Source organism: Pleurodeles waltl, chromosome 7, assembly GCF_031143425.1.
Source record: "Pleurodeles waltl isolate 20211129_DDA chromosome 7, aPleWal1.hap1.20221129, whole genome shotgun sequence".
Taxonomy (NCBI): Eukaryota; Metazoa; Chordata; class Amphibia; order Caudata; family Salamandridae; genus Pleurodeles; species Pleurodeles waltl.
The window spans coordinates 716715027-716739996 of NC_090446.1; the positions used below are offsets into that span (position 1 = coordinate 716715027).

At 42.4% G+C, this 24970-nt stretch overlaps 1 protein-coding gene across 1 annotated transcript in view; it reads left to right on the forward strand.

Moving 5' to 3' along the window:
• RAPGEF6 (Rap guanine nucleotide exchange factor 6) overlaps nucleotides 1–24970 on the forward strand; it is an 822369-nt gene that overhangs the window by 667149 nt on the left and 130250 nt on the right. Inside the window, 3 exon segments of the mRNA XM_069201702.1 lie at nucleotides 5767–5924; nucleotides 9406–9646; nucleotides 11057–11440. Coding sequence (XP_069057803.1) covers nucleotides 5767–5924; nucleotides 9406–9646; nucleotides 11057–11440 — 783 coding nt within the window.

Here is a 24970-nt window from a genome sequence, read left to right on the forward strand (position 1 = left end):
TTGTCTGTGTCTGCCTCTGTCTTCGGACGCCCATCCCAAACACCCCCAGTGCCAGAACCAGCGTGACTTGCGAACGAAGCTGCTGTCTTGGCTCTTATTTTTTAACTTGGGGCTGCCTGCCTGATACCTTGAGCACCAGGCCCCTGATCAACGTTATTTTGTTGGCCCAACCGCCACAGAACTTCTTCCTGGACCATGGCCGTCAGTTAAAGGAAAGAGGAGGAAAGGAGGCGAGGACTGGGTTTGTGCACGGTGTGTTCCCCCATGTGGGTGGTGGAGACAGCTGAGCCAGATCTCAGTGCCATTGCTGCCTCACATGCCCGTAGACGCTACCCCCTCCTCTTGCTTGCGTGCCTATCTGGCTTCTACTCACTTAAGAATTTGGAATAATGTAATGTTGTACAACTTTAGGCTAAGCTCGGTGTAGCCTCTCCTTGTGTGCATAATCTCACCCAGCAAGTAAATACAGCCCTAGGAGATTTAAAATGAAGCAAGAACACTTTACTGTGGCTGCTTGCTCTTGTCAAAATCTTGTGTCTAAACCAAATCTAATCCTCTGTGGAACACATACACATGAGTGATCTAAAGGATGAAAACCAGATCTTCTCCTTTTGGGGTAAAGATCCCCAAGATTACCCCCGTTGTAATCTTGTAACTCCTCTTGAATCTGTGGTTGAGATCTCTCCGGATTGTACTCTTCAACCCTGTACATCGGTAGGGGAGTCAGGGGTAAAAACCATTAAAATGTTCCCTACCTTGTTAAAGAGGACATTATTCTTTCGGATATCGACCCGTGGCTTAATTTAAGACATTTGGTGCAGGAGAGGGATACTGTGCCAAAATCCCCGTGTACACCTACATTGTCTACTGGGCTTCAGCTCTTTAATAGTGCACCATCGGAGCACTCCATGAACATTTCTCAGATGTCGGCAACCCCTGATTTGGAGCTAATTAGGAACCTGTCATGCAATCCCTTGGGCCAAGAAGCACAAGTTTCAGATTCACTCATTTGCTTGGAGAGAATTTTTATCTTCCATTCTAGCCCTCATAGCTAAGTTACTTGTATGCAGACTTACTGCTCTCAAAAACTCAACAAATCCACAAAGTTTGCATAGCACAGTATCTATTTTAAATATCTCCTGAATAAACCATAAACTATCTACTGATAATGCTGCAGCTTTCAGTTACCCTATTCTGGGCGAACAATCCAATGGTACTCTAAAAAAAAAAGTAATAATAATAATAATAATAAACCGCGACTCTTCCTTTCCTTGGCCACTTTTAGAGACTCAATATAAACTCCCAGTTGTAAAATTTCGCTCCGATATTTAGTGCAGTATCACCCTCCAGTCTGCTATGCCTCTGATATAGGTCTTCAGAGCATTTAATTTTCTCCCCTTGGGAGGATGTGTTTTAAAATATACTGTTTCCCACATAATCAGAAATGTGGATTGTTCTGTATATTCAGAAATGCAGGTTCTTCCTTCACGAGGCAGTCTCAGATGTCCCGGTGAGGTCTTTAGACTGTAAAATCTTTTACAGCCCAACCACTTGTTTTTTCTCTCTTCTGATGTAGAGTTAGGTAAAAACATGTATATGAACGTCTCCAACTGTTGTAACGTTTATGATCATGTGAATAGCCTTAAAATGTTCATTTAATCATCATACTTTCACAATTACTACTCTTGGTTTACCACCTGGCAATAGTGGCGGATGTGGAGTTGTACGAGAACCATCGATTTCTGGCCCCCATTCATCCTCTGATTTCTTCTATGCTGAAATCATGTTCCCTATCGGTGTGCTGGATTTCTCCCTTGTATGGCTTCTGCGCATCTCACCAATCTAATTCTATACCTCCGTGATCACAAATCCATATTATGGCCCATGCTACACAACCCCATTTTGGCCCTTTGTTATTGGTGAAGAGTGTTCCTGTTACCCTTTGCTGGAGTGACTAATGACACTTTGTAGGGTGTTGGAGCCACTGATATCTTTTATGCACGTCACCTTGAAGGATTTCAGCCTCACTGCAAACTGCCCCATGTCTTTGCAAAGCATTTCATTTCTATCTTGGATGAAGGCGTTTCTATTTCTAATTTCGCGTCCTTTTTCATGAATTTTTCCTTTAGAAATCACACATAAGCTAGTGACTGCTGCCTTGTAGCCGGACTCCTAGACATCTAATCTTTTTCAGGAAATGTATACTACAAATGAATTTACAGACTCCACCCACGCTAGTTGTTGTGCTAATGATCGCTTGCTATGGATATTTTATGCTACAAATAGCAGACACAAGTGCAGTGATGAGTGCAGTATGCTAGGCAGCAACTAAAATGCTAACAATAAACACCAAATCGCAGGTTTCGATTTGTATCGATTTAAAAAAAAAAAAAAAAATCGTTATGTAGTACAGTATTAACTCCTGATGGGTGACTGCCACTTAACCATCACCTACTATTTGCAGGAGGCAAGTGGGAGTTCCTTTTGCTGCCCCTGTACAAAAGATTTGTGAATCAAAACCCCAATTACTCCAGGTAAGCAGCTAAGGGAAAAGAAAAGACCTGAACCAAGTGGGCAAAATCTCTTATTGTTAGTAGGAGTTCTGCATCACTAGTAAGCTAGCAGTGAGCATCAGTGTGAAATGATGAAGCATTCAAGTCGACGTGCTTACGTTTTCAAAGTAGAATATATTTTGTACGTTCCATGATTACATACATTACCAGTGAGAATGCTGGCAGAAGATTGCAGTAATTCCCCAATTCTTCAGTATAGAAAGAGCTCGGATCTAACCCATGTAACATTGACAGCTGGCAAGCCATTAACAGAGTACGCATTCATATTTTTGATATTCAAAATAGGTTATCATACCGATGAAGAGGCCGCAATAGCCAAACTCCTCCAGTACACTGATGCTTTAATTAAGCTCTCAGTGCCTCCCATAAGGAGATACTAATGCAGAAATGGACGCTGGTTTTCAGCTTGAAGGATGTACTGTTTATCCTTTACACTTGTGTCTACCAAGAAACGAGGAGGTTTTATGACTTAGTTGCACCAGTACCACTACAACGTTTTACCCGTTGTCATTCAGAGCTCGTTTTGATTACCTTTTGCCAGTTTCTGACTTGCTTGCCAAGCCTTGTTATAGTTTCCTGCCTCATGTCCTTTCACCCCAGGCCAGACTAGCCTATAAGACAATCAGGCAGTGTGCGGGACAGTTTTTGGGCTTGTTTTATGGTATGCTAGATCGTTTTTTTTGCTATTGATTTTCCTGATATTAAAACAAATCTGACTTGTTTCAAGCTCAAATCCATAAAGTTTTTAATACCTTCCAAAACACTTATACAGTGTGCCTTTACAAGTAAAACGTCCTCAACTTGCAAACGTGGGGCACTTAATTAGCTATTTAATGGGGGGCACTTTTGTTTGCTGCCAGGGCCTATTTTCTAAATCTGACATTGCTTTCACCTCCACTCCTGTTTCTTTGTACTTCCACAAACTGGCTCTTGGGAATACTTCAAATCCCATCTGACTTGTGATTTTCTTCTAATTGTACCACAGTCTGTATCACTGACCACTGGTTACCCGCATCTTGAACTACCTCTTTAGGGATCCACTTGCAGGTCAGTAGAGTTCACTGCATACCGCAAACTAAGCACTTAAAGCTAAGTTCTCACTTAAGTATGGATTCCAGAAATCACAGCTTTCTGATTGTTTCTCACCAGGTTACCGAATTTCTAGGTTCCTGGCCTCACATTTTAGTCCATTCATGTCACATAGCTTGTCATCTCTCTACCCTCCAAATACAACTAAAAAAAAATACACACCAAAGTGACAACGTTTTCAGATGATTATGCGTGTGTGCTAGATATCACACACTCGATTTGGCAAGGCAGTGCTGCCAAACTTTATTGAGGGAAAATGACTGGAAAATAAAGCAGAACATTATTATTCAGTCTGCCAAATTCTGGTTTATCCCTCATTTCCAAGTTGAAAGCTCTGAATAGGTGGTATTTACCACTCATGATAAACACCTCACCCTAGGACATTGGGATTTACTGAACTTGGTAAACACCACATCTTATGCCACATAACTCATTTTCAGGGCCATGTACTCAGCTATGCTGAGTTTCCAAATGTGGCTTAATTCTTAGCCAAAGCTATGCCAAATATCATGATACAATCAGGGATACTTGCCTAAATATTTGTATGCATGTATTTGTTGTCTTCCCAAATCTTAAATAGTTTTGGGGGTAAGCCTTTCTTTTTTGTTATTTCTGTATCCTTCAACAGAAGATCACGGTAGATTAAAGCAGAAGTGATGCATAAGACTGCACTGTAGCATTTCTGTAATGAGAAGCCTGCTTTCCTCAGCATCCTTTAGCATATCACATCCTATTGCTGCCATGGCCTTACACTTCTGAAGGATAGGAAACAGGAACACAAAGCAAGGAAACATTGATGGGGCACACTCCCAACACATTGCAACACACCAATGCTCTAAAACCAGCAACACACAGATTGGCAAGCTTGATTGGCTACCTTGTAGCTTTGCACTTAAAGCAAATAAGAGGGTTGGAAAACATTATGGTGATAGACCACTATGGGGGAAGAGTGTTGTCTTAAACTCAAGCTACTCTGGAAAATGCTTCTTTAAACTTTGCAGATCTTCTGGTTAAATATAAATATCACTTCTTAAGAAGCTAGACAGGGTGGTCATACCGCCGTGGAGGTTTGTTAAACGGTTCCTGCTGTAGATTAGTTATGTTTTTTTTAGTATGAATCCTACACCAACATTGGTTCAATCCATTTCAATATTATTTGGGCTCATCAGGCATAAGATAGACGTTCCTGGTACATTAATAAGGTTTAACACGAACTCCTTATAGTGACTACATTGCGGATGTGAGATGGACTTTACGATGATAATGCAGGGTTCTGGGTAACTACTACATACTTTCGGTAGAGTGTCAAGTGTTCTGACACTTTGTGACATGGCTACATTGATTATTTTAGTTATGAATTACACACTGCAGGAGTATGAGTTGGAGCAACTTTTACTTTTGTAGTCCTCTGCAAACTCATCTTTAGTTTACTGATGAAAGGTCTCTGGTACAGCTTGCCAAAGTATCTTCTGATGCAGAATTCGTATTAGGCACGCAGGTATACAGGGGAAGCCCTTTCTTTTTCCTGTAGAGTTGCCCCTACTTTTGCAAAAAATCGACACCGGCTTTGCTGGAGCCTATGAAAGGATGACATTGTGAGCTTGCCCTTTAATTTCTTGCCCAGCAATAACCCGTTACTTACAGATGTCGCCCTTCACCTTCTGGACACTTCATAGATAGCTTTACGCTGCTGCAGTGGTATGCATTGAAGAGAACATAATGCAAATCCCTTTTCTATTAAACTTGGGTATTTAATTGATTTTTCACTTATTTTTTATCATTACTTGTTAAATCCAGGCTTACGTTCAGTTCCTACAAGTCTGCAGACAAGGTGGCTAATGTGTTAGGCTAATGTTTTTGGGTGTTTGTCCAATACTACTAATGATTGTTGAATATTTTCGGGCCACTGGGATTTCCTTAACTTTCTGTGGGCATATAAATAAAGGACGTAATATCCCTTTATTTCCTGACTTGTTTTTACTTTTTGTTACTTACCGTCTTGTTTTTCCCGTTCCTGGTTTTGAACCTAAATCATCAGGTTCGGGTAACTGTGTTCAGTGTGTTTGCAAATGCGACTGACCTAACTTTCTATGATATCTTGCAGTGATGGCAGCGTTAGCCAGTCCCAAGACGACAGCATCGTTGGAACAAGACAATGCCGGCACAGCGTGGCCATCATGCCCATTCCTGGAACACTCTCATCCAGCAGCCCTGATCTCCTGCAGCCTACCACTAGCATGCTAGACTTCACTAACCCTACAGGTACGCGGGCACCTTACTGATGGTGGATTCACTCAGTACTTAACCTGCTTATATCCTTCCTGATTTTTAAACCTAAATTGATTAAAATGTAAACAGTTAAAACATAAATGGTCACAAAGCCAGCTATTTGTGAAGATACCACTGTTGGTCATCACTTAACTTTCCTCCCTAAGTATCATTTGCTAATACAAATTGCAGTATAATTTTAATTTTAGATCAACTCCTCTTCAGAAGCACGTTCAGTGTTTAAATAGTCACTGTCTTCCACCCCAACGAAACTGAAATAAATGTTGCTTACCGCTTCATTTTGCTATGGCATCACAGGGGTAATTATTGTTGGACTACATGCCTTGGTTGCCATCCGAGTAGTGCTACATGGAATGCATTATTTTGATGAATTATAGGAAACGCATATATTCATCTGTGATATAGCAGTCAAACCACATTTCTTAGAACACCACCTGGACGTGGGTGTGGTTTGGTGAGAGAGAGACAAAAGCTGCTTCTGTTAGTGAAATATAACAGGTTTCCTCTTTTCTCGTTTAGTTTAATCGTATGTAACAGCCGTAACATATTGTGTTATAAATTGGTAAAAGGGAGAATTATTTTATGAAGGTACAGGCTACAACAAAAATCTGTATAAACCATCAAGCATTTAATAGTGCAAATAACTCTTGTTGAACCACCCGAGTGTCCTCTTAGCATCGTATGGGACATTTGAGACAATGGGAGGGAAAAAGGCAGTCAAGCAGCTGTGGGTGCAGCAGGATTCAGTTTGGACATTTTTCCACACAAGTTCACTGGTCCTATCGTTTGCCCTCTGTAGTTGTACCGCGGTGCTAGTTTAGCCTCTCCGCTAACAGATAACAATACCTGAGCCCCCCAGGATTCCTGGACCGTTGTTACCAGAAATGCTCCTAATGCAGGTGCATGCTGTCCTTGTTAATATTATTTTGTCTGGGGTCAAATTATATTTTTATAATTTCAATATAGGCATCTCTATGAAATTGGATGTCGCCACAAGGTTTATGTGAATCTGTTTCAGATGCTATGTCGGGGCTGGGTCTTGGCTACTTTGTTAAAAATGCCAGATCATCCAAATGCTCTGACATAAATTTTAAAGTGTGCTCATTTGTCAGTACTGCATAAAATATTCATCATAACAGCATTGCAAATAAAAATTCAAAAGTAGGCAAACGAAATGCCAAAGCCTCTAATTAACTTCCATAACCAGGAAGTATTAAGGGATGGAAAAATGTACCCTTCGTTGTTGAATATTTACTTTTCTGTATAATTTCTAATTAAATTATGGTGAATCCATATGTTATCACATCTTTTACAAATGTGCAATGTCGACCGGGTTAGAAAACGCTCGCAGGTTGTAGATCTAAATGAACAGTGTTTTTTATACACAGTGTCTAGCATGTGGTCTTGACTGACTGTATTCTCTTGTTTCCATTGCCTGCAGGAATTGGCTTATATTGTAAGTATATTGTTCATAAGGAATCCTGCCTGCTCTGTGCTAGCTCCTAACTTTGACTTTTTGCATTCCCTTATCTCGGTTTGAAATGAGTCTTACATTAGGTTCCCTATGGGCCTGAACTGTGTGCCTGGATACTATTATGTGGCTTCCTAATGGTTTTGTTACTCTTATATTTAATTACCAAGGTATGATATACCTGTCTTACCACCAAAAGAGTAAAATTGTCATGTACTCAAATTTGACCTTTTGGTGACTAAAGATCTGAGTCCTAAAAGTGCTTTAAGACCTTCTGTTGTAGAACTGCCATAAACATAGAAGACATCTGAACCCATATAATTCTTGTTTTACTCCCTGCCCTCCTAACTAGGTTTACATTGTTCAGTGACTCTACTCCACTTTGTTTCCTGCACATGCACTTTCAGAGAAACGTTAGAAATGGGCAGATTTTGGGTATGTGATTTGCTACATCAGTGAGTAACTGCATAACTAATGAAACTGATGCCTAATCATGTTTCATTGTAGAGAGCCCAGCACAACGTGCTCTTAACTCAAGCAGCTAAAGTTGGCCAATGCAATCAACAACTGTGGCAAACAAAAGTGACCTCACCACTCCCTGTGGGAGGTTCCGGGCAAAAGAGGAAATCACAAACTACGAAGAGTGCAAGAAATAAAACAGTAAAATTCCTGTATGAATAAGACTCCCACCTGTAAAAATAACTGAAAAGAGTGCATTGCCATTACAAGTAACATTTATTGTTTTTATGTGAAAATCAAAGGCTTGATAACTACAAATTTGAGAATTTCAGCTTGTCTCTGTAAAATCCATATAGCACACTATTTAAATTGCAGCTGCATTGATGTTTGTCTCCTCCTTCCAGTTGCTCGTCTCCTCCTTCCGGTTGCTCTGTTTTCCCTGATGAGACATTTCAAGAGTAGATGTTTGTCCTGCAGACTAAGAATGTTTATAGTATTTGTTCAGTGTTAGGAACACTCCTCGCTCTTGTTCAAGTGAGAGTAGAGTTGCCACCTGAAGCACATGTTCCTTAACACAGGGTTGCAGGCCAGCCAATTGATTCTTTATAATGCTGCTCGCTTCAGTCTTTGAACTGTTATTGACTTCCTCATCTGGTTTTTGGTGCTGTATTTGTAATTTAGTGAAGGAGATGAAAACTAGGAGTTGGTGCTGCTGTATCAGATGCCAGTCATATTGCCCGGAAGTGACAGATCACAATTTGCAACCCAACTACTCTTATCGATCCCTTGACATTTATTTCTCTGTAAAATCCATATAGCGCACTATCGATCTTGCAGCTGCATTGATGTTTAACGACAGAAATGAATTCTGTCTCGACTGTTGAGTGCTCACACACTCTGTGTGCATACACACAATCAAATTATTTTTCTTTATTGCGATCTTCAAACATTATTTTTGTTAGCACAAAACTTTTATAGTTTTTCTCCAGTTTGGTGAGCTTAAGCTAGTTCCTTTGCTTGACTTGTCCTCTGCTCACCTTAAACCACCCACCCACCATGGGTGCTCACTCCCACACATGCACTCTCTGTAGTTGTGCGGTAGGTCAGTGATTTGGAATGATTACACAATTGCACCATGAAGTATCGAAGCTCGATTTTTGTCAAACACATTGGTGATGTTATGATCTGTTTTTGATCCCATGAGTCTGTGCAGTAAATGTAATCCAAGAAAATACCTTTCGTGGAAATAGAAGACAATCAAAGCTTCTCTACATTGTCAATGACCATTTTGCTGTGTGTCAGGAAACAAATTGGATCCTATTAATTTATCCTGTTATTGTACTGCAGTATTTTTAGAGCTCAGACCTGATCCTGAGGACCAGCTGAGCATTGTGCATAGGAACATGAATATGTGAGCACAGAGGCATATGGTAACTTTTAGACAGTCAGAGAAAGGTGTGGTCCTTAGCAACTAGGTTTTGTTTTGATGCAAGCCTGGAGGATAATTTTTTTGTTCTGTCCTAGATGTCCCAGATCAAGTCATTCGAGTTTTCAAAGCCGATCAACAAAGTTGCTACATTATCATCAGCAAAGACACTACTGCTAAAGAAGTTGTGACCCATGCCTTGCATGAATTCGGTTTGACAGGAGTCCCCGAGACGTATTCGCTTTGTGAAGTTTCTGTCAGTCCGGAGTGTGTCATAAAGCAAAGGAGACTTCCAGATCAGTTCTCCAAGCTGTCCGACAGGATACAGCTCAATGGGAGGTAAATGTGCTATTTTGTTTTCCAACTCCATCTGGTTCCACTGTTATTTGTAAATAGTATCTGAATTGGCAAAACACCATCTTCTGTGCACCCGGGACTGCTCTCTGGGCAGCTCCACTGAGCATCTAGGAGCAGAAGAAATCAGGCTCGACAATGGAACTATTGCCTAGAAAGGCAAGAATGATTCCGCTGTGATTGGAGTCAATTAAAATGAGGTGACTCATTCAGTTGGATATGGCTGTGTGGTTCAGTATTATGCCCATTATTTCTCAATTGCATCTCAGAATCTCATACTAGCCTAATGAGTAAATTGTAGTGGTTGCCCAGTTGGTTAATTGTTCAGATGCTAAGTCCATTATCCTATGTTACTATTTTATAAGTACATTTATCATAAATTCCTACCTTTGGGTGTAAAAGTTGTCTTTGAAAACGCATTCATAAACATTTCTTTAAAGAAGAAAATCACATTGTAAAGTGACATATCTTAAATACCTGGTTTTACCTCTTTTGTTCATTCCTGTATAGCTTTTTGTTTTTTACTTCTTTCTATGTCCTCTCCATTTTGAAAGTACTAGAAATGCAAAAAAAGGAACTTTAGAAACTCATGCCCTTACCACGACCTTGACGGAGGAGTTTCCTCCAACACAAATGTGGCGGATATCCTGTCCGTCATATTATGATCCTATTATATTCAGCGGAGATCGTGGTACGGCAGACAGATATCCGTCACATTTGTGATGGACGAAACCCCTTCGTCATGGTCGTAATAAGGCCCTCAGTCTCTAAACTCATGTATTTCCTGTAAGGGATGTGCTTGGTCAATAAAATTATAGCATGACTGCAAAAGTGAATTAGTTAAATTAAATACATGATGAAGATGGCCCTTTATAAAATATTTTGATGACCTTGTATTAGGTAAATGTGAAGGTATAAGCTAGTCGTATTTTGAGTTGACTATGTTTGCCATTTGCACTTAATAAATCAACAGTATCCTTTCTGGCGTACGGGTGAAAGAAAAACCCAGCTCCACAATCTGGTTAAATTCTTATTGTAGGAGGTGCTTGTTGTATTATAATATTTAAGGTGTTTATGCTGTCAGAAGATCTGCATCCAGTGTGTGAAAAACAGATTACATACTTTGAAAAGAGCTGTAGGGCCTTGAAAAATCTTCTTTGATTAGTGACGACAATCAAATAAAAAGAGTAGGTTTTACCACAATTGCACTGGTGATTGTTATGCCTCTTTAAAATGCGAGTTTGAAGTTATGTAAGATACTATTGATATTTCTATATGGCTCCACAATTTTTGCATAATACCTGGATTGTAAAATGTTAATGCAAGGGTATTTATATTTCAGGCTCCAGAACACAATTATTGACGTTAAATCATTTATTTTTATTTTTATTCGAGGTACTACCTAAAAAATAACATGGAAACTGAGACCTTGTGTTCCGATGAGGATGCCCAGGAGCTTCTTCGAGAGAGCCAGATCTCTCTTCTCCAATTGAGTACCATTGAGGTCGCTACCCAGCTCTCAATGAGAGATTTTGACCTTTTCCGTAACATTGAGCCCACCGAGTACATCGATGACCTGTACAAAAGGGCCTCCAAAACTGGCAATGCACGCCTAAAGCAGTTTGAGGAAGTCATTAACCAGGAGACTTTCTGGGTGGCCACAGAGATCCTGAGGGAGCACAACCAGCTGAAAAGGATGAAGATTGTGAAGCATTTCATCAAAATATCCCTCCATTGCCGGGAGTGCAAGAATTTCAACTCCATGTTTGCAGTCATAAGGTAAGACTTGAGTCTTGTGCAATCCTAAACTTGTACGCCCTAGACCAATCTTTATAGGCCTGAAGCAGGTGGTATCTTGTTAATGCTCATTCGTCTTTAGTGTCTCGTAAACTGCTACCCAAAAGCCCCTTGTTCCAAGTTTCTTCCGTCGTCCAAGGCATTTAAATATTCACATTGGTGTATTTTGCAAGTCTCAAAAAACTAAGTTATTCACTCTGTTAATACTGAAACGTAATGTTCAAAATACAGACCAAAAATAAGACTTGTTTAATTACTGGTGCATAGCATGTACCCAACAGAAATATACACTACAATCCTGTCTTAAGTCCATACACTGAAGTACCTGTGGTTTCATATTTAAACTTGATTTATCACATAATTTGACAGGCCGGACCATTTGAGGCAATACATTCACAACGCAACAGCACCAGTGTATTGAATTTATAAATATACAAAATAAAAATCTTCCTGTCTGACGGCAGCAACATTTTGGCAGAACATTATTTGCTCTGCTAGGAAATGGGATTGGGAGTAACGGGAAAGCATGGGACAAGATTTGCCTTAAGGTAGCACTCTTTCCATGGCAGCTAATACTGTGGATTCTAAAGACTGACCAGAATAAGAACAACTTTTTTCTATTACTTGTTTTATTCTTTTTTTGTAAACATTATCTGGAAATGAAGCAAACGTATTCTGTAATCAAGTGATGACCGAAATAAAAATAAAAAAGTCTCAAGTTATTCTAAGTTTTTGCTCGGTTCTCTGATGGCTGTTGTCCCTGGACCCTATTGTGTCTGAAGATGTGTCCCTGGCCTTGGCCACACTGGCGAGAAAAGTTTACCACCTGGAAGAAGTGCACCATAGTGAGACGGTGCATCCCATGAGGTGCTCAGCTGCAATTTACCAGGGCACACATGAACAGGTTAGGATAAACTGAGATCTCATTACCCTTAGTGCATTTATGGTAGAAAGGGAAGGCACCCAGCAGAGATACCCATGCCTTAATATGAGTGATAGGTAGTAACAGTTTGGTTCAAGTAATGGGGCTAAATCTAAGATTGCAACTCTCCATACACTGAGGAATTTATTATTTTGGGTCAAGTGAAGTGCTCTGGTTGGAACAAATCAAGAAATAGAACCCACTTAGGTTTTAGTTTGAATCCTTTACTTCCTGCCTAGTGGGATTTAGGGCATGCAATAATCCACGATTTCCTCTTAATATGTCATGTGAATGTGAAGACAGGCATGAACTGATCAAAGGGTTTTTGTCACTATACCTCATTTGTGGTAAAGCGCTTACCTGTTATTAAAAGGGGCTACACAAGAGCTCAGTGACTGGATGTGAAATGATGAGCCTGCCCTGCCATTGTCCAGTGTTTGAGCATAGAGAACGTGAACCTTGTCAGAACTGTTAAACAAAATACTGTGGCCTGCTCATGCAGCTTGTAAAAACCCGTGATAGCTCCTCCAAGTGCCAGTCAGTAATTCCTAAGTAGATATTTCTCACCAATTAGTTGTTGGTTTGGCGTAATCCTTGTATTGTGGAACATGGCTACCAGAAGCCCTCTTTTGACTGCAATGTTCTCGCATCCACAGTTATGGGGATAACTGTGGATGCGAGAACATGCACACCCCTTGATCTCTGAATCAAGTCTGTGGAGTGCTCTAAATGGATTAGAAGACGTCACTCTTTCTAGTGTTTGTGCAGCTTTCATGGTTAGAAAAAGGTAGATCAAATTTTAAGTCTGAATGTGGATCATTACTTACACGGAATGGGAAACAAATGTTTCCTGCAAACCGAGTGCCAGCCATCCAGATCACATACAAATCGACATCATATGTGTGTCTTAATAGTGTGTGTTAATTCTCATTTGTGTTATTGATTTGACTTTTGTCACCCATCGCTTGGGAAGGGAATCCATGTACTCGGCCTACTGTTAAAAATGAGCCTGGGTTACCATACAAAGCAGTTGTTTTTACGCTGTGCTGGTAGTATTCCTAGCATTCCCTTCTCCCTCCAATTCAAGTTTGAGGAAAAGAATTATCACACTGTTTGTGCATTTTTCTCTCTTTTAGACATTGAGGCCAAACATCATCTTTAGCCGCATAAGCCAGTGCTCCCAGTGCTGTTTAGTAAAATTGAGTTTCTGGCCAGCAATCTTTTCATATCCTAAATAAAACATTGTTGCTATTAAACTGAGATCAAACCGAGATTACGGTATAAGTGGCCCCTCACATTTGCATCTGTTTTACACCATTGTGTAAAGCATAATGACCTCTTCTCCTTTGCTAGATTGTCCTGGCAACGAGGAGAACACCGAAAGGGAGTTAATTTGAATATGTTTGTGCCCATGATTTAAACAAATAATTATTTTCTGTGTTGCCATTTTGTGGAACATCAAAGATATTATTTTGAACTATAGGTTACCTAATTATTTGCATTATTCTAAAATACGATTGAAAATACACAGTTAGTACGTTTGCATTTTTATTGCTGCCAAATAACATATGCTCGCTTTGTATATTGATATACAGTAATTCTGATTTGTAGCTTTAAAGAACGTGTTGCCTATCTTATGAAGTTGTTCAGTTTTACTGTGCCCATTGTACAGCACTGCAGAGTATTTATTGCGTCACCAACTCTCTTGCTAGTTAAGTAATTTCAAGAGCTTTCTGGTTCGGGAATGGGCTGGCTACCTGTTGTAATGGTTGTCTTAACCGGACACTTCACGTGTCAAACATATTACCGCAACATAACTCAAATCCTGAATTCCACCTTCAGGATATTTCACTATATTGTGTCAGCTTCCTAAGGATGAAGGACATGTTCTGACTACAGCGTGCACAGAAAAGCAGTAATGTTGGCCTGCATGGTAGAGCCAGATGGCGAAAGCTTGAGCTCTTCCTTCTCGCTTCTATAGAACAACGGAAGTGAGTCACCTTGGCATCTAAGATGCCTCAGAGTGGGAATCTGAGGCATCACCTTCCTGACTACCAGATCCACTAACGCAGGCATTGTAGCTAGTGATAGCATTTAGTCGACCAACAAAAAGAAGCACAAAAGAGGACCATTGAGCTACGGTCATCAGATGCACAATGCAGATTTTTGCTTGAGGAGGCGAAGTTCTGTATTCATGATACATTGACAAATAATATCATGTTAAAATTGGATAATGTTATTATTATATATTTTGAACTAGTCATCGGTTTTTCATACAATTGATATGCAGTTCCAAAGAATACTCCCAGTAAATTAATATGCAAATATCGAATACCCTAGCTCGTATAAAATTCAAGTATACCTCCACTGCCTGTTTTTATTTATACTTGTAATTTTATTCATTGCATAAATCAGATAATTGGAGATTGTATTACTCATCATTTCCGTCCGAGGAAGATCTCATTGTCACCAGCTTCATATAGCGGTTTTAATAAAAATGGTAATTTAGTCTTTCATTACTGCAACTGCTTTCACGGGGATGGGGACGAGAGCTCTTGAATGTGAGATGAATATTTCCATTAATTCTAGCCCCCTCAGTGATAGTCTAGATGCTGTGTTAATGTAGGCACCACTTTACTCATAATGCTGTTTCTAGTTTGTGTCTTGATGCTCATTTAGTGTATGGTCCTATGCATGGACTGGTTTAAATGAGACCCTCACGTAGCACTTCCTTTTGTATGGCAAAAACCACATACACTTGATGCATTCCACACCTATTTTACTAATACACTTAGATAATATGTAGAAAGGCACCAAAATATTTTGTCTAGTTCTTTTGAGGAAAAACAAGTGACACACATCCATCTGCACTGTAAGTGTACAGTGAAGTGAAAAATTCAAATGATTAATAACAAGCTTTTCTACAAAAATGCAAAGTTATGCTAGTCAGAGAAATTATCAAAAAATGTTTTGTTTTGCCTTCTCTCACAGGTTTTCTGAAACAGTTTGTATATATTTTTCAAAGAACTAGAAGGGGGTACAGAGTCTAGAGATCCGATTTTACGTTTTGCAAACTTTGGAAGGAGTCATAAAGACCCACCTCTCAAGTTCAGCCTCTTGTATGTAGAACCGATTTGGGGGAATCTAGTGCCACCCTATTGTGGGACAGGAAACCACTTTTTAATGAACATTCCTCTGTGTCCAGCTGTGCCCATCCAACAAATAAGCCTCCCAATCATCCTTGTGGGTATCCTGGTGCTTTGCAGTTAGATCGTCAGCTGCCTTCTTGGTGTGATTATTCAAAAAGCCAGGTCTTCAGCATCTTGCAAGAACTCTAGAAGTGAAGAAGGGGCCCTTATGTGGTATGGGAGGTGGATTCACACCTTGAGGAAGGTGTAGGAGATGGCGCAGCCTCCGGCGTCATTTGGTTGATGGGGGGCACGTGTGCTAGTTAGAGTCCATCTGAGTGGAGGTGCCTTGGAGATAGGTGGGACTTTTTGCGGCTGTTGAGGTAGGCAGGGCCAGTGTTGTGTAGTGCTTTGTATGTATGTGTGGAGGAGTTTGAATTGGGTACATTTGTGTATGCATAGCCAGTAAGCTTCTCTGAGATGTGGGGTTATATGGGTGCAGCGATGTAGGTAGAGGGTAAGCCTTACTGTAGCATTTTGGATGGTTTGGAGCCTGTTCAGGATCTTCTTAGTAAATCCTGTGTATACTGCATTGGCATAGTCAAGTCTGGTGGTAATCAGGGCCTGTATAACCATTTTCTTTGTGTTCACTAGTAGCCAAGCAGGTGGAGGTCACTGCATTTGCTTGGGCTGTCTAGTCAAGCTTGACATCCAGAATGTGTCCAGGATTTCTGCTGTGGCTGTTTGTGATGAGGCCAATGTCCATCGGTCACCTGGGGTGGTCCCAAGCTGAGGCTTTCCTTACAAAGTTCACAACTTCAGTTTTTTCTTGTTGAGGTTGAGGCAGTTTGATTTCATCCAAGGGGCTACCGTGGGCATTCAGTTGGCGAAGCCGGTTTTCATTGTAGAGGTCTTGTCTGAGAGGGAGAGTATCAGTGGGGTGTTGTCTGCATAGGAAAGTATGTTGATGTTGTGTGATCCTATGAGGTCCACCTGCAAGGGTCATGTAGATGTTGATTAGTGTCAGACTTGGGGAAGATCCTTGTGGGACTCGACATATGAGATTCTTGGCCTCTAATGTGCAGGGAGGTAGTTTAACGTTTTGTGTTCTTCCTGTGAGGAAGGAGCAGATCCAGTTCAGCAGGGTCTTTGGATGGTTGTTTCATGTATTCTTCTGATCAGTATGGAGTGGGGGAAAGTGTTGAGTTGCTCGTTGATGGCTTTCTTCATGACCTTTGCTGGTTAAGATAAAAGGGAGATCAGGTTGTAGTTACCTAGTTAAATGAGGTCTTCCAAAGGTTTATTTTAGCAGTGTGTTGACCATCAAGTATTTCCAGGCATTCAGAAATGCCTTGGAGGTGGAGGATTTGTTCAGGATGTGAGTGAGGACTTTGGTGATAGAGGCACCCATAATTTAGATATGGTGGGACTGTTGGAGACCCATGGTGGGACTGTTGGAGACCCGGAGTGGATGGTTGTAGGAAACTGGCCCTTGTTGCAGCCACCCCCTACTTTTTGCATGATATGTTATGCTAACTTGACTGAGTGTGTGCTAGGATCCTGCTAGCCAGGCCCCAACACCAGTGTTCTTTCCCTAAAAGTGCACCATGGTTCCCTCAATAGGTACACCTCAGGCACATAGAGAAGTCCCTTGTAGAGGGTACCAAGGGCCCTGTGGCCAGGAATGGACCCTAAGGGCTGCAGCATGTGTTGTGCCACTCTAAGGGACCCCTCAACAAACACACGTACACTGCCATTGCAGATTGTGTGTGTTGGTGGGGAGAAAAAGGCAAGGTCAATATGGCATCCCCCTCAGAGTGCCATGCCCACAAAGCACTGCCTGTGGCATAGGTAAGTCACCCCTCTAGCAGGACTTGCAACCCTAAGGCAGGGTGCACTTCACCACAGGTGAGGGCATAGATTCATGAGCAGTATGCCCTTACAGTGTCTAAGTCCATTCTGAAACATTGTAAGTGCAGTGTGGCCATATTAAGTACATGGGCGGGGAGTTTGTCATTACGAACTCCACAGCTCCATGATGACTTCACTGAAGGCTGGGAAGTTTGGTATCAAACGTCTCCGCACAATAAACCTACACTGATGTTAGTGTTGGATTTATTGTAAAAACCGCACAGAGGGAATCTTACAGATGCCTACTGTATTTTACCAAACCTCTAGTGTAGGGCTGACTTGTTTGTGTCAGCTCGCAACTAGCAGACAAGTTTCTGACCCCCTGGGACAAGAGCCTTTGTGCTCTTTGGGGACAGGAACAAAGCCTGCTCTGGGTGGAGGTGCTTCACACCGCAGGAACTGAAGCACTTGGTGGTGACCCTCAAAGGCTCAGGCCTCCTGTTACAGTGCCCCGGGGCACTCCAGCTAGTGGAGATGCCAACCCGCAGCAGGCAAGTCCGGCAGGAAAATTAGGTAAAACTGAGGAGTGACCACTCCAGCTAGGACAAACCCTGGGGTGTCCAGAGCTGAAGCGACCCCCTCCCTGCAGAATCCTCTATCTTGGACAGGCACCAATACGGTTAGGACTATGCCCCCCTTCCCAAAGGGGGTGGGCTCAGGAAGGATGTAGCCACCCTCATTGACAGTAGCAAGGGGCTACTGCCCTCTGACCTCCAGTAATGCCCCTGAATCTATGATTTAAAGGCTCTCCAGAACTTAGCTCACCAGATTCCTGGCGACCTCCACAAGAAGAAGAAGAAAGGGGGACAGCAGTGAAGACTCCAGATGAGCACTTACTCCCTCCCTCACTCCCCCCCAGCTCTACCAACCTGTCTGCTGCGTCAAAAGCCCTGCTACAAAAAGGTGACGCATCCTGCAAGACCAGTGACCTCTCCAAACCCCCAGGACTGCCTGCCCGAGGACCAAGAACTCTTGAGGACAGCGGCCCTGTCCAAAAGGACTCCAGAACTACCCTGGTTCAGTGAGTCCTACCCACTCTGCACCCAACGCCCACAGCCTGAGGCCAGGTGGCCCACCGATCCAGAGCAGCTCCCAAGGCAATTTCCGACCTTATGTCTACTCTGGGGTTAACCCCACCTGGCCAACACGATGACGCCTGCAGCCTAACTCCACAGGACCTGCCTGACCAAGAGAACCGGACGAAGATTCCCAACGCCTAAAGGTACCCCTGCACCAGCAGCTGCCTGGCCTTGGGAATCTGAGCATCAGTCCAGCAACATTGAGCAGGTGGCCCTCCTCCTTGGCTACCTTTGGATTCGCTGAACCGACCTCCTGGACCCAGCTTGCAGCATCTTTGTGATCCCCGGGTTTCCCCTATTGAAAAGCATTGGAAGCCCTACGCTGTGTTTGCACCTTGCACCCAGCCAATCCTGTGCCGCTGAGCGTGTGTGTTTGGTGCTGACCTGTGGCCCCCCAGTACTCACCTAAACCCCCCAGGTCTGCTCTCCGAAGTTGCGGGTACTTACCTGCTAGCAGATCTATTTCTGAATGCCCCTAGTCTCCATAGGATTCCATTCTAAATCAAACTTCAACATTTACCTCTGTACCCGGCTGGCACCGTGATGGTGTTGGTGGTGTAAGTTTGAGGTCATCCTGAACCCTGATCAGTGGACATCCTGACCCCCAGAGACTAGAACTGTAAGTTGAGTGCTTCCCTAAAAATTGCCCCCTTTCCCCCGACTGTCCTGAAAATTGCACTTGCAACTTTTAATAGTGAAAGTGTTACTTGCCTGTAAATTTTCTTTTCCAAATTTCTGAACAAAGTTTTATTGATGCATATGTCCGTTACTTACTTGCAAATGTACTTACCTGCAACAGGATCCTCTTCGTTATAGTAATAAAGCAACAAAATATATTTTTTACTATATAAATACTTTGGCCTGGAGTTAGTCATTGAGTGTGTGTCATTTATTTTCTGTGTGTATGTACAACAAATGGTTTGCACTACCCTCTGATAAGCCCAACTGCTCGACCACACTACTACATAAGAGAGCATTTGTATTATCTACTTTAGCTCTGTTAAGCCTCTGGAGAACCCCTGGACTCCGTGCACACCTATCTCTCATTTTGATGTAGTATATACAGAGCCAGCGTCCTACAATGGTCCTCATAATGTTGGATGTTTCTTCTGTGACAAATGTTTCCCAAGATGTCAGGGTATTTCCATTCATCTTTGTGGGTAGGCTTGTGGTGAGGGTGCAGGGGTTTGGCTGGGTGCAAAGTTGTTATAGATGGTTTTGTTGCTAAAGAAGTCCAAGAGGTTGTCACATAGTTCTTGTGAGGGGTGATGATGTTTGTGGTGGAAGCTTGTGAAGGGAAGTCTTTTATGATTCCAAAGATTTCTTTGTTGCTTTTGAAGCTAATGTCTAAGCCCTCTGATAGGACCTTTTTCTTGGTATCTTTGATTTGCTGGTGATAGTCTCCGGAATGCTCTGTAGGTCTCATGGTGTTCTTCATTTTACTATCAATTGTTTGCTGTGTTTTGTTGCGCAGAGTTCCTCAGTGCACCAGCTGGTCTGCTTCTGTGTCATCCTCTGTGTATTGTGTTTTCAAGGTGCCAGGGAGTCTGTGCACATTTTGATCTGTTTGTCGAGATGTTTTGTGTTGCTGTTGAAGATGTTGGTAGGTTTTGCCTGATTCTGGCGAACTGTGTAGATTCAGTTGGATTGTAGATGTTGCTCCAGCTGTCCGGCCAGGATTGTGGTGACTTTTTTTATTTTTTTTATTTAAAGGGGATGCTGATTTGGCATTGGATGATGGCATGGCCAGGCCACGGTGAGAGGCTTTATTGCAGTGATTTAGAAAACAGGGTGGAGGGTATGTCCTGCGAAGTATGTGGGTCCTATAATGTGTTGTGTCAATCCCAAATTCCCTAGGCTTTTGAGTAGTACAGTGACTTTGGTGGTGTTGCTGTCTTCCAGCTGGATATTGAAATATCCTAGTAGAATGTAGTTGTTGGAATGGGTCGTGTAGTTGGCTATGTTGTTGCTGAGTGACTAGTTATCCCTTGGTCAGTAGAAGAGGATTCCGCTTAGAGTGTAAGTTGCTGACAGTTGTAGCTTGAAATGTAGGTGCTCCATGTGTGGGTTCACCTTCCCTTTTATAGTTCATTTGAAGGAGTCTTTGAATACTTTCATAATTCCTCCGCCTGGTTTGTGTTGGCGCTCCTGAAGTGGGAGCTTGTATTCTGCTGGTCTTGCATGGTGATGTAGGGAGCTGGGATGGTGGTCAGCATGTTTCCGTAAGGAAGAGGCACCATTGTCCAGGATGTCCCAGATTTCTGTAGCATGTTTGCTGAGTTAGTGGGTGTTGAAGAGCTTGAATGATAGCTTGTCATAGCGTGCTTGTTTGTGAGTGTTGAGTGCAAGAGGGGTGCTGGGTGTGGGTTGTGTGGGTGTAGATGGTGTAGGGACGGTGGGTGCATATTGCACCAGAAGTGGCATTGGGTGCAAGTGAAACCTCGATCTGTGTTGCATGGTGCGGTGTGGCAGCATTAGTTGGATGGGCACCCTGGGTTCAGTGACTGGAGGAACTCTGTGGAGTAACGCAGAGGGGTGGAAGGACCAGAGTTTGTGTCACTGGGCGTGATCCAGGCATGGATTGTGCAAACAGGCTTGCCTTTAGTACTTCTTCAGCACGCAAGTGGAGCTCCCACAGCTCGCAGAAAAAAGTTTCTCACCCTGGCTATATTATTTCAATATCTTCTTTCTCCAGCTAATTGTTTATCCTTAACACATCTTTAACTAATGTCTTAAACCAACCCTTAAACACATGAAACTGTTCTTTTAAAATTGTAAGAAATATCTTAAAAAGTAGTAATAAACATAAAAAGCGTGGGCAGGATAATCAGAAAGTGCATTCAATTAAGAAATGTGCGAAGTATGGTTTGTTTCACTGAGTGCTGGTGCCACTTCCCACATCTACCTGAAAATATCCGTTTTGATGAGCTTCACAACAAATATTTTGTTATTGAATATTATTGGTGGTGTGCATACAGGATTTACCAAAGGCACTTGTTCGGTAAAATTTCCAAAATAGAAGCATTTAAAGACCGCTTTATACAACCATTTTCAGACAGTGAAAAGCGCGACGGCTGATGTTGCATCCTACGCGCTGCAAATTTGCCGCCTGCTCGATTACGAGCCGATGTCAATGTTGTAGGCTGTTTCCTGCTGGGCCAGCGGGCGGAAACTCTGTTTCTGCTCACTGACCCAATGGGAAACTCGTAATAGTGGCCTCGTTAAGGACACCACACTGGTGGTGACCTGACCATGGAAGTTTGGCGGGCAGCCTTTCCGCCCACCAAACTTGAAATGAGAGCCTCGGAGTCCAACCTGTACATAGTATCAGTTCTGCTTTGTAACTTTGTACTGAAGTACACAAAAATTATGAAAGTAATGTTAGAATTAATCTATGCCACTGATACGGACTACCTGTGCCCGTATCATAGTCCCTGTCCATCATTACTTTGCACCCCATGCTACCTCAGTGTGGACCCATCTATATGCAAATCAGTGTTGGCCCTGCTCTAGTGGGATCAGACTAGCCCGAACTGCCAGACCATGTCCACCCTGAACTGTAACACAAGCAACCTAGGACCGTTTATGCCTTAGTTAGGGCTCATCAGCCAGGTAAGAGTGAGTCCTTTCCCCTCTAGAGGTGTTCCTTAAGGTCCTGCTGTCCCCCCATACTATTCAGTTCCTACAAGGGCCCACTTTGACAGCCATTATTGATTACTGTAAGACTACATACCAAATGTATGCAGGGAACACGCAGCACCATCTGAAGCTTAAACCTGGCAACCTTTCAAAGCTATTCCACTGCCTGCTTACTTTCCCTGGTGTATGTAGGAAAACTGGTTGCTTAAATGTTGAAAAGACTGTTTTTTTATTCTTTGACCCTGTAAGCGCATCCCTCATCCCCTTCTCATAGCCTGATGATCAGCCACCCCATCCCCCGCACAGTGCCCTAGGTGTATTAAGCACACAATCTAGAAGTGAATTTTGATAGTTCTCTCCTTAAATAAATGCAGGCTGCAAAACCCCATTATTCACCTGTGGCAACTGAAAGGAATGCTGCCATTGCTACAGTGGTTACAGAAAATTGCCTTAAACCTCGCTGTGATCATGTCCAGTCTAGATTAGTGCATTTTATTCAATACAGACCTCCCTAACACATCCCTTGCCAAGCGGCAGTGAAAACATGCATTACGCTGCTCACCGTCTATTTAGACTAAAACACCATGATTTAATTATTACCCCTGCACTAAGATCTCTGAAATGCCTCTTTGTGAGAGAAGGCATGTCATTTAAAGCACTGATTTGTCTACAAGGAACTTCATGGTCGACTTTCAAACTATATTGCCGGCTCCCTAGCTCCATGTAAAGCGACCCTTGGTCTCATATTAGCTAGTAGAGGCCCACTGTAACCCTAACAATTCAGATACAGAAGCAATGGTGGCAGCAATCAGTCAATCAATCAGTTTTTGTAAACCACGGCTACTCACCCATGAGGGTCTCAAGGCAGCTAACTTATTTATCTGGACTCCTGTTTCTGGAACTCTCTAGCCATCCACCTAGGACTTGAGAAGGGCTAGCTCCAATTAGGAAAATCCCTGAAGACACACAGCTTCACCTTGGTATTTGGATAATCCCATGGTCGCAGAAGTAGCAGATCGCAGCCTCGTCCCAGTCCTACCAGTCAGACAGCTTAGATTAGTCTGCCCTTTGCACCAAGCCTCTTCAGTCAGTCTGAACTCTTCAATGAGACTTTTCTGTTGTCATAACAGAAAGGATAATTGGGGTGCATTACTATACCCTTTGTCTCCTGTTAACCTATTTCCTATATTCTTTGAGCGCCCTGACACCGCCAAGTGGGTGGTTAGTTAGACTTTACAAAAAGCCTAAATAAATAAATAAAAACTTTTACAGGAGCTTTCGGTCAGCCCTCTTTATCTATTTTTATGAGCGACCTAGCTCATTTCTCTTGTGCTTGCCACAGCATTCATCATGGGGCAGAGCGTCATCTTCACATATGTGCTCATCCACTTAAAAAGTAATCCTCTTAAAAAGTACTCCACTTAACTGCCAGGTGTGAAGTGCCAACTCTCTTCATGTTTTTCTAGTTTATTTTTGCTCTGGGTCTCTTTATTACATTTTTTGCAAACATATGCACCCTATCTTCAGATGGTAACATTTTGGACCTCTGGTGCCGATTTCATGACTGCAAGATAATAAAAACCATGTAGGTGGGCAAATGGTTTGCTAATGTTTTTTTTCCTTTGAAGAAGCAAAAGATGCTAGCCCATGGGCCAAAATACTGTGCAGGAATCACCCATGAGAACTTCCTCCTGCCTGATGTAGACAACTGCAAAGTTGTTGAGATGTTTTCCACCAAAACAAGACAGGAACAGACCCTTGAAAGTAGTAGCCTGTTTTCGTAGCAGTAAGCAGTCACTTTAAAACATTAGAGACATTATTACTCGTCTTGGCTGGATACTAAAACGCACAGGTGCTCTAACGCAGGCGCTTCAGGCTAGCCCACGGATGTGGAGCTGAAGTATCGGACAGGGTTTGCCAGGAATAAAGGGCCCGCAGTGCGTTAGGCTGATATTAAAGAACGATAACCCCACTGAGATGGGCACTGTCAATGTTTGTTCTGAGCTTCCAACCGTTGGCGATCCCTTATGCTCAGGTGTTGGCGAAGATGATACATTTGTTACTATTTATTCTGGTTCCTTTCTGATCCTTTTTGCATCTTGTAAAGTTACAGTGCCTGGTAATTTCTTTAACTGTTTGTGCTCCCTCAACTGCTTCACTTTAGACTGTTTAAGGACGGCATGCACATTTTAGGATTCTGACAAGCGCAAATAAATGGTTAGGCAGGTATGCAGCCTGCTGTGACCTGAATTAGAATAGAGGATGGAAGGGATTGAAAAAGGCAAAACCATGGTAATAACACATTGGTTTTCACTGCCACCAATCGCCCTGAGTGGCTGTGGTCCTGCGCTATTCTAACATCCTTAATCCTCCAATTAAACATATTTATGTAATTCATGGAAAGTTCTTAATTAATGGAGAGAAAGACTATCCCTTCCTCATCTTAGCCGGGGTTCTGTGTTAGTTGCTTTGGCCTGCGCTCAGAGATGGATGACTGGGGTAGGTGTAGGACAGTGTCTTACTATCGGTAGTTTCTGAGACTGCTAGTAGTGCCGGAGAGGTCGTAAAACGCTTCTAGGTTAACTGGTTCCTGTGTGTTCTGTCTGCATGATCTCTGCTCATTTCTGGTATGCCTGTTTTGTTACTGATATATCTTGTGTTCGATGGCATATGTTGCTGCAGATACACATGTTTTGCACAGTCCGCTGCCTGGTGTTGGGCTCGGAGTATTACAAGTTGTTTTTCTTCGAAGAAGTCTTTTTTGGTCATGGGACCGAAGGACTCCTCCCTCTTCGGCTCCATTGCGCATGGGCGTCGACTCCATCTTAGATTG